At 34.7% G+C, this 14,512-nt stretch overlaps 2 protein-coding genes across 47 annotated transcripts in view; both read left to right on the top strand.

Annotated features, from left to right (window-relative positions):
* Nucleotides 1–7,908, top strand: part of LOC106869147 (5'-AMP-activated protein kinase subunit gamma-1) — a 486,366-nt gene extending 478,458 nt beyond the window's left edge. For 6 of the 7 annotated variants that reach the window (XM_052970373.1, XM_052970371.1, XM_014914748.2 and 3 more), the window contains one exon: nt 867–7,908. In XM_052970373.1, coding sequence (XP_052826333.1) covers nt 867–892 — 26 coding nt within the window. In that variant the 3' untranslated portion in view covers nt 893–7,908. Of the gene's footprint in view, nt 1–134; nt 309–866 lie in introns of those variants that run through there. The other variant, XM_052970372.1, reaches the window with a different exon arrangement.
* A 4,496-nt stretch (nt 7,909–12,404) lies between these two features.
* Nucleotides 12,405–14,512, top strand: part of LOC106869145 (SWI/SNF-related matrix-associated actin-dependent regulator of chromatin subfamily D member 1) — a 74,847-nt gene continuing 72,739 nt past the window's right edge. For 8 of the 40 annotated variants that reach the window (XM_052970350.1, XM_052970349.1, XM_014914725.2 and 5 more), the window contains exon 1: nt 12,406–12,752. In XM_052970350.1, the coding sequence (XP_052826310.1) occupies nt 12,609–12,752 (144 nt within the window). In that variant the 5' untranslated portion in view covers nt 12,406–12,608. Of the gene's footprint in view, nt 12,753–12,801; nt 13,346–14,512 lie in introns of those variants that run through there. The other 32 variants (XM_052970354.1, XM_052970353.1, XM_052970352.1 and 29 more) reach the window with 10 other exon arrangements.

Below are 14,512 nucleotides of genomic sequence, written 5' to 3'. Positions count from 1 at the left end.
CCTCATCATTTCAGCCTCTAAGACAGAAAACTGTTTAATGTAATGTTTATAATTTGTAGCTGTGTCTAAGTTTCGTGTAAATTCTTAATTAGATATTTTTTTAGTTCTACAATAAATACTTTATATTTTTCTAGTTACATAAAGCAGTGGTACTCAAAGTGATGGTCCACAGACTGGCACCAGTCCGCAAGCCATCAGCTGCTGGTACGTGGCAAGTTTCCAGAAAAGAAAGAAACATTATAAAATGCTTATGTAATATTGTATTATTTATTTACAAAATAAATATAAGATAAAAAAAAAATTGTCAACTTTTATTATATTCATTATATATATTGTTTCCGGTATAAATTAATATTACTAAGAAATATTACCTGGCACATTGAAAAAAAAATGCTGGTACGCCACATCAGATAGTTTGATAGTTTATGTGGCACCGGCACAAGTGCCCTCTTTGTGGGCACCGGTACAAGCACCCTCTTTGTGTGACACCTGCACAAGCGCTCTCTTTGTGTGGCACTGTTACATGCGCTCTCTTTGTGCGGCAGCGGCACAAGCGCTCTCCTTGTGTGGCACCAGCAAAAGGTGGCTTTTTAAATGACGCTGGCACTGGTGTCTTTTGACATGGTACCAGCACGGGGCCTTTTTATGTGACAGGAACATTAACGATGCTGCTGTAGTAGGTAGGTCTTCGTGAGTAGAATGGGTCTTCTTGAAATTCATACTCACTTACGGATTATTAACCTAATACACCTGTGATATTCCTTCCTAGTCTTTTCTTTCATCTGTGTTTCAGTTGTCTTCTCTATTTCTTTATCTAACAAGATATTAGTTTTAATCAGGGATCTTTTTTTTTTGATTTTTTTCAGGTTTGGATCCCAACAAACAGGACTGATTTCTCTGCATTCATTTCTTTTAATCAATCCATCCATTTTAACCATCATCCATCCTAGTGCAACATGTATTCTACTAGAAAGATGGTGGGAAAAGGGGACAACTGAGATTTTGAGGATTTGCACACAAGTCTGCTAGTGCTTACTTACTAAAGTTGAAATGATTGGGTCTTGGCCATATTTCACTGTTGTCTGTTCCCAGTCAAATTGTAACTAATATTGTCTCAATCCCAGAAAACCTGTGTACACTTTCTCTCGTCTTTGAGGGATTCTGTTTACCTATCAAACAGTAGTGGCCTAGCTTACACCTAGCTTAACTATTTAAGCAATCGGGTCGTTGCACAATTTTTTTTTTTTTTTTCAAAAATCTTGGAGACACTTTTATCTCTTTTTCTACAAGATTTCTTGTAATTGTCTTTCAATTTGACTTACAGTTAATGTTTTGCACAGTTAACAAGAAAATCTTGACATGATTCTCGACTACCACTCTGTGCCACTCTTGATACCACAAAATGTATTGCTACCAGAATGTTTAATCCACAAACCATCACAAATGGCTCTCTATAGAATTTCTTTTAAATCCAGAATGAAAGTTAAAATCATAAATAACAATAAGTCTTAGAACTACAACTAGTTTCTTGTGAAATACATTCTTCTCAGATAAACTGACAGTACCAAAAACTTCAGTGTTAAAAAAAATGTAAAGAATAAATTGAAAATTTACATTTTTTTTGAATAGCTAATCTTTTTGAATAATTTTACTATATATAAGAAAATATTACTTTATTATGAATCAAAATTGTGATACATTTAATATTGGTTCTATTGTGTATCTTTTTTAAGATACATACATGCATATATATGTGTGTGTGTGTGTATATATATATGTATGTATGTATGTATGTATATATTCAGTTATACATATACTCCTTATCTATACAAGACTTTTTTTTAGACTCAGTTTTTCTGTTATGCAGTGTTGAATACATAAAAATCAATTGTTTACAATTAATTTCCAGTTGACGTACATGTGCCTTCATATTTTAATAAACAGTCATCGTTTGTAGTTAGTGGAACAACTCATTGACACCATCACAGAATACTGACTATGGGATTCGCCATCTTTAACATTCTCTAACTTTCATCTAAGAATACTTTAAAAAAACTGAGTGATTTGTTGTGGATGTGTGCATGCGTGTTTGGAAAATGTTATCATATTGAATTGTACAAAGATTGTCTTCTTTGTCTTTTTTTAATTATCACTGTAAGAAGCTAGTGCTGAATATGGAAAAGATATCTGGTATTGAAAACAAGTATTTGATATTTTAACAAACTTATCTGGATTTAAATTTAGCCATTTGTATTTTTGTTGGCTGTAATCTATTAATCTCAAATGTCAATAATAATCATAACATAAATTATTATCACAGCTAAAGTTGCCAATGCATTGTTGTTAAGAACCAAAATTATATTCAGTCTGTTTGTAGCAAAATGCTAACTTAACCAAGCTCAGTTAAGAAATTAGTTTAACGAACACTGTCAGAAGACATAATTTATCAAATCTAATTGATTTACGTCAGACTTAGATATGTTATGAACTTATTTTTGACTTTTAATATTTCCTTTCCTGGTCCTAAGTTTTACCTATGATTATCTCATGCAACAAGTACTGATGTATTTCACTTCAAATTCTACACCCAAAAATAATCAGCTGGATAAGGTAGGGGACTACTAAGCCATGGATCACAAGTTCTTCTATCATTAAGTATTGTATATCTGTGTCTGTGGATAAGACCACTGATTCTATTCCTCTCAGTTTACCTGCTTGGATTATTATAGCTTCCAGGCCTTCAGCAAAACAGACTTGGGGTGGACTAGCATCCTGTCGGGGAGATTTGAAATCCTGTCTGATGACCCCACAAGAACTGGGTTTAAACACCCAGTCTGACAAACTTCTGTGCTTTAACAAGGTAACTCCTCTGCAAGAAATAGCAGCTAAATCTCCTTTAAATTCCATCCTATCTTCATAGGAAGGTCTTCTAATTGGTTAATGTCTTACTAGAAGTAGTAAACAACATAAACAGGTTGGTCATGGCTGGAGTGTCTTCATCGTGGCTATATTTAAGCTGAGGCTTAATACCTCCTGTAATTCATAAAATTGAGTTTTTTTTTGTTTTTGTTGGTTTGTTAATCACCTAATAATCTAACTGTGATATAATCTGAATTTGCTTAAATCTTCTGTTAAAGATTTCAAACTGATGTCGAAGGCAGAAGCAAAACAAATGGTACCAGACTATTATTGGATTTACTTTCATCCCTCTGTGTCTTAAGCTCATATCTAAGCAGAGTCTGTATTCTTTCATCTCTCTCTCTCTCTCTCTGGGATTGATTCTGCTAAGAATAAAGACAACTTAGGAATACATTCTTCCTAAAACATTCAATGTCTTTTATTTTTCCATTGAGTTCTTGGAAATGATTTTGATTTAGTAAACAAAGACACTTCCTAGGCAGATTGGTTTGACTCTTCCATTTTACGTCTTGTGGTACCATATCATGAATGGTTCAGCACTCTGGTGTGTGTGTGTGTGTGTATTCACACACACACACACACACCGTAATTCAAAACATCTGTACTTATGCTTGAAAAGACAGAAGAAAGTTTTTTTTTCTTTTTTAAATTATAATTTACTATCCGTATTAGTAACGTTATTAAGAATACTAACACTTATTAAAAAATTATGTCTCAATACATATTAAAACAGCACAAAATTTTTAGAAATCAAATCATGGAATATCTTGCTTAAATGCTTTGTCTTTTTTAATTATAAATTTTAACTTTCACGCATTCCAGTGTACACACTACATTGTTTAGATACAAAATATACCCCCCAGCCCGCACCCCTTCTCTCCTACGCCCACCTAAACCTAAGCCCTGTGAGTGAAATTGGACAGATTGAAATCGTAGAGGCCCATCAGATTGACAATACTAAATTTGGTGGCTTAAAAGGTGAATATTTTTTTAAACCAACAAAATGGCCCAGGAAATTAACTTGCACCTTATAAACAGGTCAGGGTTTGTGGTGCAAGCAGTGGTTCAATTATTTCAATGGTTTGTAAAATGAACTGCAAATATTTCTCTCACAAAACTGCTTTATAGTGTTATTGCTGTTTTCTTAAGCAACCACATATATATTGATAGTATTTATTTATATATATAAAGTTATCAATAGTACTAGTTGTCATTGGTTCCATACTGGCCATCTCTGACGAGCACAGTTATTGGATCATCTGATGACCTAATATCCTGTGTGAAACTAGTTGGTAAGATCATCTGTAATGGATCTATAATACTGTATACTTAATATATACCCACTTTATTGACAAATATACAATTGTATATTTTTTCTGGTGTATGGATTCTTAGACAACAGTATTCTTTCTCTCTCTCTCTCTCTCTGTATGTATATATATATATATATACATACATATATATATATAGGAGCACTAGGCAAGAGGAAAATAGAGAACAGCTGGTGTTTTATAGCTCTACATTTTATTAGCTTGAAGCTATCAGTTATTTATTAAGCTATATAGTATGATGTCGCATTGGCTACTAACTTAATTTATAGGGAGATATTTAAACAAAATATACTTTATATTTTACCTATATTCAACTGTAATTCATAGTTTTGAGACAAAATTCCATAAAAGATTCTTGTAAAAAGTTTTTTAAGTTCTTGTGTGAAACATCACTTTGATATATCAATAAATTTAAGTTATAGTTGTCTTATAAAACCATTTTAATTAACATTTATTTCAGAATTTAGCTACATTGTGTCAGTGATGTATTTTAACTTGAAACATAGTATGGAAAGGATTAAAGTGTTAGTATAATGGATCTGAACTCATCAAAACTTTAATCTTTTAGCATTGTCAAAGTGATGCTTGTTTATTCCTGTTATTTTGAATTAATCATGCATTTTCTCATAGCTTTCAGAATTTTATGAGGTAGCTGTTAATTTTTAGAATGATATTCTATGGTAATTGTAAGGGGGCCCATATCTGGCCAGTTTGAACATAAGACAGAATATTTTGGCCAGTTTAAATGCAAAAAGGTTTAAATGGTCTGACAATAGTGAGAACTGTGAATATCAAATGAAAGTTCTTTTTTAATTTTCTTTAGAAAGGTTGTTTTAAAATTCAAGTGAACCTTGTAAGGTGATGTACCGGATAAGCTGTCAAATAAAGCACCTCTTTGGGAGTGGTAGACATAATGTATTGTTTAGTTCAGCGTCATCTTTGGTATCAGGTTTTGGGTTTGAAAGCAAACCAATATTCTGAATCACTGCTTCTTACTAAACCATAAAAAAATAACATATAAATAGTTTGTGAAAGAATAATAATAATGTAAAAGAATAATATTAAAAATGTACTTTAAAAGTATTGCATTTTGTGGCACAAAAGACACATGGGCATATTAGAAACACCGCAATTTCAGTAGCAGATATTCTGGACAAAAAAGTTTTTAGTGCTTTAAGACTTATGGGAAGTTCAACTTGATAGGACCTGGGGGTGATTTTTTTTCTTTTCTGTAATTGCTTCTTATATGTCAACAAAAGGGTATATTTTTGTAGAGGAACAAAAAAAAAAATCAAAGCATCTTCTAAATGCTTTTTAATTTCAATCATCAGATGATGAATGTAAAAATCTAACAGAAGAAACATATTTGCTCAAATGTCTATTGCAGCTTTTAAGTTTGTTATTTAAGTGTGAGGGAGGTATTTCCATCAGATCAAATAAACACATTAAGATTATTTACACGAAATAGCAGCAAAGAAACTTGTCCAAGTTGAGGACTTAACAGATTTGTTTCATGCTGGCAGCAGTACTGTGGTATTGTAATACGAGACCAAATTTATATTCTGACAGTTGTGGTATGAACTACATAAATGAACGTTTCTTACTTCATCTTATAATTGGTACTGATAAAAAAACTATTATTCTTATTGGCAAATGTGATATCTGGATTTGTGTGTGTATGTATATATATGTATATGTATATATGTGTATATATATATGTATATATATATATATAATTTTTTTTCCCATACTAGCTTTAATCAAGACAGGGATGTCATTAATATTATTCAGGAAAAGTATTGATACAGTGTTCAACTATATACTGCTGAACAGAACAAAACAGCAAAAAATTGTTTTTGATTTTTTTTTTTTTTTTTTTTTTAACTGAAAAAAAGTGTGTGTGTGTGTATGTCTTATTGTTTTTTAAATACATATTTATAAATTCTTAAACTCTGACATTTAAATCAGTTACAAAAACATCAACAGACTGATGATCTCCCTTTTCCAAATTTTCCCACATGCCATAAGCCATTTTCTTAATCTTAATCACATATGGTAATGAAGGTTATTTCAACATTTAATATTTCTGATGAAATTCAAAACTTTTCTGGATTTTTTTTTATGTAAACTTTAGGATTGGTTGTAAAGTACATTTGCAAAGTGGAAGCAGTTTAGATTTGTGGACTTTGTCATGTGACATCATTGATTAACATAACAGAGATGGTTTTTAAGATAAGTGTATGGAGGAAGAATGCATTTCAAAAATCAGATCCAACCAAAACTAAATTCCATTTTCTATTCCTCAAGAAAGAGAAGATTGATAAAACAACCACCAGTAATACACTGGGTTCAAGTCAAACTTCTAAATTTCTTCAAAAGAAATTATTTCCCTGCAGCCAATCAAAACTAATTAGCACAAAATTAATGTATTAATTTATCAGATAATGACTTTTAACCATTTTTTATTTCTATTGGAGGGGAGACGTGTAATTGATTTCATCAATTCTAGTAATTGACTGTCACTTATTTTATTAATTCTGAAATAATGGAAAGAAAGTTTGGCTTTGGTAAAATCTAGACTCTGAACAAAAGGAATGAGGCTAAATCCTGCCAGGCATTATTATGTGCAGCACTTTACCGTTTCTGCCAGCAACATTGGTTTTTTTCTAATTCTGTCACTTTTAATAAAGTGGGAACATTTTTGGGGAAATAAATGTTGGTACAAAATACCTTACTTTGATTGTTCTGTTAAGATATATAAAATAACAATAAAAATATATATATACAAACATTAAAATAAGTGACAAATCAAGATATTCTTTAATTCTTTTTTTTTTTTTGATACACCTTGATTTGGGAGATCTTCAGAATTTGAGCAATTCTGTTCATTCTTTAATTAATGATTAGGTAAATGCTTGTTCACACACACACACACACTTTTCAATAGAAATGAAAACTGATTAAGGGCATCAAAAATACATTTAAACAATTTATTCTAGTGATATTAAATTGAATGAAGTGTTTCTTATACTTTTTTTTTAATGTAAATGTAAATAAACAGTTATTTCACATTGTATATTTCTGAAATAGAATATTTCTTCCCTTGAAAAAAATTAGTTTTCTAACTCATTAGCAGCTGCCAAAAGACATTTGCCTTTTTTGGATGTATTTTACTTGATTTAGGCAGCTCAAAGAGAATCTAAGCTTCTTCCAAAATGGGGAACATTGTTAGTTCTAGTGGCTGTTAATATGCCATGCCACTAATTTGGTGATGCAACTAATATATATATGTGTGTGTATATATATATATATATAGTTTTAACTATTTAGTAAATTTTTGAAGAGAGATAATAAATTTGTATATGAAATGTATAAACAGAAAAAAAAAAAGCTTTTTCTCTCACTGTCTGTGTGTGTGTGTGTGTGTGTATAATTATGCATATATATATACTTACATCTATATTTAGAATTTAAAAGGAGAAATTCCATGCATACATATATATTTTGTGATGTACAGCCAAAGGAATTGAATGCAGGGTTTTTAAAAAAAAATTATGAATTACCCTGTTTTTAATTTTTTTTTTTTTTTTTTATTAATTCATTAATCTTAGAAAAATAAAATATTTGGAATTAGCCTTCAAATATATATATATATTTATTTTTGTTTTTGTTTTCTTTTGAAATGCACTCATAATATTGTGATGGTTATAAATTTCATTGAGGATGCTTGCTTGGGTGTATAATATTGTTCATCTAATGCACAACTCATCAAAGGTGCATGTGCAGTACATAGAATTATGTACAAAAGCCAGGAAGGTGAACAGTGTATGAGTCATGATATACAGGTGTGCATACGTATGGAGTGGGGGTGCATACCAGGTGTAGTGTTGGGAATTTCAGGAAGCATGGAGGTTTTAAAGGATGCAATGTCTTGGCAACTAACAACTGATGCTGGGAGTTTGGAATTGTAGATGCTTTGAAAAACAAAAAAATCAAGTCGAAAAGAAATTAAACATTAAAAATTTATCTGCTATTAAAACTGACAATTGTGGCACTCCATCAGTTACAACGACAATGGAACAGCCTGCTCATGAAATTAATGTGCAAGTGGCTGAGCATTCCACAGACACGTGTACCCTTAACGTAGTTCTCTGGGAGATTCAGTGTGCCAAGGCTGGCCCTTTGAATTACAGGTACAACAGAAACAGGAAGAAAGAGTGAGAGAAAGTTGTGGTGAAAGAGTACAGCAGGGTTCGCCACCAACCCCCTGCTGGAGCCTCATGGAGCTTTAGGTGTTTTCACTCAAACACTCACAACGCCTGGTCTGGGAATCGAAACTGCGATCCTACAACCGTGATTCCACTGCCCTAACCACTGGGCCTGTGTGCCTCCACAGAAAAAAACAAAACTAGTAAGAGTTAAGAATTGGTGTCAATTGAAAATTAAAAGATGTTTTAACATTACTTATGATTAGATTTATAGCAATATTTCACACTTGCATTGATTGACTCTATAGAACAGCAGTTCTCATCCACGGCCCTTCAAGCAGTCTTCTAGCAGCCCTCAATGGTCTTCTCCCATTAAACATAATAAATGTTTCTTTAATTGCCTTGTTTTACTTCTTTTTTATTTATTTATTTATTTTTTTGGTGAGGCCCACTGAAAAAAATCCAGGTTTTGGATCTGACCCAGTTATTAAAATGGTTGAGAACTACTGCTTTTGAAAGTTTTGGTAACAGGAACTTTAACAGTGATTTTTCCCACCCTTCAACCAGACAAACAGCTTACAACCTGTTGCGCAGTGCTATTAATAATAATGGAGAACCATTGAAAGCTTGGATGGGTGTCAGTTGAACCTGCCATGGATATAACTTGATTTATTAATGCGTGTGGCACCTTGGATGAGTATTTTCTACTATAGACCCAGGTTGACCAAAGCCTTTTGAAAGGATCAACCCATGCCTGCATGGAAAACAGACGTTAAAGGATGATGATGGTGATGAAACTGTGTGTGCGCGCGTGCATGTGTGTATGTGTTGACATGTGGTAAATGTACATCATAAAAGCATAGTTGTCCGTTTCGAGCGCCTTGCACGAAAAAACGTGTCAGGCTACGGGGAAATATTACTGACATTCCAATATATTATTTATCCCCTAAAATTGAAACAACTGGATTTTAATGAGTTGAGAATCTGCTGGGTCTGTTGTGTTTTCGTCGGTCAGCGAATCCACTGATAAAAAAACGTTATTCATATTTCCACCAGAGACCTAAATGGCTAATTGTTTGTCGACTTCATCAGTCCCTGACAAAGTCATGTTTGGATAGTTTAAACTTGATTTTATGTCTGAATGGAATGAATCAAGTTCAGTTCGTATGTAGAGAGACGGTGTTTACGAACGCTGTCAATGTTCCTGTCACAAGTACAAAGGGGAATAAAACACCGCTAAAAGTTGACCAGTCCCAGAAATTCCTTCAGCTGACAAAGTGATACAAGAGCTGAGTAATCGGGTCCCGTCACCATTGATGAAATCACAGAGAAGAGTCAAGGAAAGAATTCCCCAAAATAGCACTTAATAGGGTTGATGATAATCCAGCACTGCGTCAGATTCTGAAAAAGCTGATGAATTGGTCTTCGATGGAGTTGAAGAATCAGCCAGTTAAATGAAGACATAAAACAAAACTCAACGCTGTTCTGCCTTACGATGTCCAAAGAACATTCATGGAAACTCCGGAAAAAAAAAACCAACGGTGCAGCATGTATGTACAAATATGTGATTTGTGGAATACGAAGACGTCTGGCTTAAGTTAGAGAAGTCAACTGACAAAGATTCAACAGACTGAAGTTTCTCTCCTTAGAATCTAAATATCATTGCTTTTATAAGAATCAGGTGATATTCCTGAACATTGTCGGGGAAAAGGCGGGTAATACATTATCTACAATGCATCGGTCCTCTCCGTTCTTCTCTGTGGAGTGGAAACGTCCCCCCCCCCACTAACGAAGACCTTGGCAAAAAGGATCGACGTTTTCGGTGGCAGAGCCCTGGGGACCACCAAGAACATTAGATGGTACCATCACATTTCCAACGAAAAGCTGTTAAAATATTGTGTCGTCGTGGCATTCCGTCGCTTACGACGACGAGGGTTCCAGTTGATCTGATCAACAGAACAGCCTGCTCGTGAAATTAACGTGCAAGTGGCTGAGCACTCCACAGACACGTGTACCCTTAACGTAGTTCTCGGGGGATATTCAGTGTGACACAGAGTGTGATAAGGTTGACCCTTTGAATTACAGGCACAACAGAAACAGGAAGTAAGAGTGAGAGAAAGTTGTGGTGAAAGAGTACAGCAGGGTTCGCCACCACCCTCTGCCGGAGCCTCGTGGAGCTTCATGTATTTTCGCTCAGTAAACACTCACAACGCCCGGTCTGGGAATCGAAACCGCAAGTCCGCTGCCCTAACCACTGGGCCATTGCGCCTCCACAATCTTTTGTGTATTGCAGAAGCATAAGTAATTTATTGCTGATAAATTTTAACAAAATCTTATGTGGAGCCCTAAAGGGTCCTATGGACTCTAGTTGAGAACCACTGATCTTCATTAAAAAAAAAAAAAATAAAGGGTTTGAATCATAAGTTACCATTAATACAACCACCAATCAAGGGAACTTTTATGCAGTCACTTGCCTTGCTAGAAATAGGAGACAAATTTCCCTCAATTAACACATCATACCGTTTGGAATCCATCCGTAACATTGGATTATAGTTCTTGATAACCAGACCTGGTTACAGGCAAAATGCCTTTGATCAAGGCTGGGGTTAAATAACAATAACAACAATATCGTCACTATCATAACTCACGTATCAGATAATGTTGTTTCGGTTAATTATGGAACACAGTGTAAATATTATTACTGTTTATTTTCCTTCAGATTTTACAATCAAGATGCATAGCATAAATGAATAGATTTATGTTACTGAATAATTATATTCCCTGTGGACTGGGGTGGAACAGACCGGGGTGACAATTTTTCCGGTGGAACAAATTAGGCTGGCAATTCTTCAGATGAAGTAGGCTGTAGTGACAATTCTTTAAGAGAAGCAAGCTGTTGGTGGTGTGACGATTCTACTGGTGGCGTAAAACTGAGGTGGGTAACGGTTCCAGGTGGAACAGGCCAGGAGTAACGATTCTTCAAGTGGACATCCTAGTGCTATAATTCTCCAGGTGATCAATAGAAATATATTTAACAATAAGGTGGTGCTCCAGCATGGCCACAGTCAAATGACTGAAACAAGTAAAAGAGTAAAAGAGATTCGAAAGAATTTTACTTCATGCAGTCTCATGGTCTACTATCTTTTTATCTGAGTAAAAATTACGATTCTACACCAAATTCTGCTCCACCAAATGCATATGCTGACCAACTTTAGCGAACGAGAGTTGCCGTTACGCAACTCTTTATGCCTCTCTTGCATAGAATGTAAGACTCCAGGTAAATCTTCAGATAATTTAGAGTATACTCCGAATTTTTACACTAAAATCGGACTTTTCTCGAGTAACTTGCGTTATTGTATTATTACATGCATCAATAAAAAAGAATCAAAACCAAAATTCGTTTGCAGAAATAGTTTCCAATTTTGTAAACTCCAAACTGGTTATCGTTAAAAATATGAGGAAATCGTTTAAGATAGTAAAAAGAATAGTAAACTCTGAAAAGAAAAGAAGTGAAAGAAGAAACGAAGACTTAGAAATGGACGAATGCAACGGAACCAGCAGCATGGCATCTCAGAGATTCTGCAGCCAGACATAAGGAAGAAACTCCAAGCCACGAGGGAAGGTGAAATGATGTAGAAGATAGAGAGAGTAAGGGCATGTGAGAGAGGGGAAAAGAAAGAAGGTAAGTAAGTGAGTGAAGGAATCTAAAAAGGAAGGAAGAGAAAGAGAATAATCAAGAAAAGAAAAGAAAAAAATGGGTGGAGCTTAATTGTCTTTACTCCGCCCCCCCTTTTTTTCTTTTTCTTCTGTTGGTGAGAACGAGGCTAATGTTGCTGCTGTATCCTTCTGTAATTATTATGCAGCTCTCGCCCGGAAACCGGGGCGAAAATCTCGCGAGATTGAATTGCGCCGGGAGCAGGAACAGCAGCAGCAGCATCAACAACAGCAGTAGTAGCAGCAGCAGCAGTACAACAGCAGTAGTAGTAGCACCAGCAGTAGTAGAGAAGTGGTAAGCGGCGGGAGTAAAGGGACAGAATACAACAGACAAGGAGAGAAAGAGCGAGAGCGAGAGAGAGAGAAAGAGAGAAGAGCAGAGAAGTGGTTCAAAATTAACAGAAAAAAGAAAAAAGAAAGCAAAGAGAGAGCGAGGATGCAACATCATCAGATGACTATGCAACCACAGCCGCCACCGCCGCCGCCGCCGCCGCTACAGCAGCAGCAGCAGCAGCAGCAGCAGCGCTATGCCCCTCAGGGCCCGCCACCAATGCGGTCATTTTCGCCATCAGGATATCCAGTAAGTAATAATATATTACATATGTAATCAGGGTTTGCAAGTGGGTGGTGCGTTTGGAACTCGGTTTGTGCCAAGCCAGAAGAAGGAAGGAAGGAAGGAAGGAAGGAAGGAAGGAAGAACCACAGACGAAGTTGAAGAAGAAGAAGAAGAAGCAGACAGAGAGAGGGGGAGAGAGAGAGAGAGAGACGGAGAGACAGAAACCTGCATAAAGGGAAAGAGAAAGGCCTCGCAGAGAGAGAAGGAAAGTGAAGGACTGTCTCGCATAGAGAGAGAGTGAGAGAGAGATATATTTATAAAGAGAGAGAGACCCCTTACTGACAGGGAGAGAGGGCGACACAGATATGTAGATAGATACAGAGAGAGGGGGAGAAAGATACGGTCAATCAGAGAGAGAAAGAGGGCGAGAGAGAAGGAGAGAGAGACAGTCTGACATATTATAGACACACATAGACAGATATAAGTTATTTAAGACGTGGGGAAAAATCAAGGCAAGGCTACGCGACATCTTTTATATACGACGAGGAAAAAATCCCTTTTTGTCTGCGATGGTATCTGGACAACGAGCGGAGCCGAAGAGGAAGAAGGAATTGAAGGTTGTTACAAAAAATCACACTCGCACACTCATCATATCTATTTTTTTTTAATGATTTTTTCAAATAATTTTTATTTATGTATTTTTTAATTTAAATTTATCTATTTATTTTCACAGTATCCTATATAAAATTACATATATATATATATCTAATATATATATTTGTTTCTTTTTTTTAATTATATAAAATTAGATTCTATTTCATAATTTGTCTCATACTTTCATATACTATCTCTGTGCTTTCGTATTTTTATCTATCTCTCTCCCCCCCTCCTTCTATAACTCTATATCTTTCTCCTTCTCCCTCCATCCCCTCCCCATTTTCATATAATCTTATCACTCTATTTTTTAAATCCTCCCCCCCTCCTCAAACTCCGTTTCTCTCACTTTCAATTATTTCCCCCCCGCTCTATGTATATATCTACCTATCTATCTACGTCTTTTGTCTTCTCTTTTACTCTTTCTCTCTCCCAGCCATCCGTAATAATCCCCCCCGACATTATTAAACACTCATATTACACACACACACCGTGTATATATATATATATATACACACACGTCCCTGTCTCCCCCCTCTCTTACACTTTCTAACACATTCTTATTGTGGCAGGAGGAATCTCTTGAAGGATGAAATAATGGGTGGATGTGTGTGTGTGTGTGAGTGGTGAAGATCGTCTCTATTATTATATAAGATTTGAATTACAATCATGCAACGAGGTGTGGCGAGGGATGCTGACAATAATAATAATAATAATAATAATGGTGGATGGATTTTTATGCTACAATTATTCTGACCATTAATACTTTTACATTCAAGGTCATGATTTTACAAAGGGTGGATAGATTCGATGCCTTTAGCATGAAATTAAATGCTTACATCCAACAATCTCAACCGGTTCCCTGTTTATTAATTATTATTATTTTTTAGGATATTGATATTAAATCATTTATTAAAGGAATAAATTTTATTTTGGGTTATATTTTAAGGAAGTTATTCGGCATATATTGAATACTTAATATTTCCTTTCTGTTCCCTCTTAATTTGGATTTTTAATTTTTGGTTAATTAGCTCATAACTCTTAATGATTGTAAAATTTGCCCCTGATTAAAGACGGTTGTAATACACGTGTGTGTCTGTATATATAACATTATATATATATATATATAT

Source organism: Octopus bimaculoides, chromosome 9, assembly GCF_001194135.2.
Source record: "Octopus bimaculoides isolate UCB-OBI-ISO-001 chromosome 9, ASM119413v2, whole genome shotgun sequence".
NCBI classification, from domain to species: domain Eukaryota; kingdom Metazoa; phylum Mollusca; class Cephalopoda; order Octopoda; family Octopodidae; genus Octopus; species Octopus bimaculoides.
Note: the sequence above shows the minus strand (reverse complement) of the source record. Positions and strands in the feature narration are given on the sequence as shown.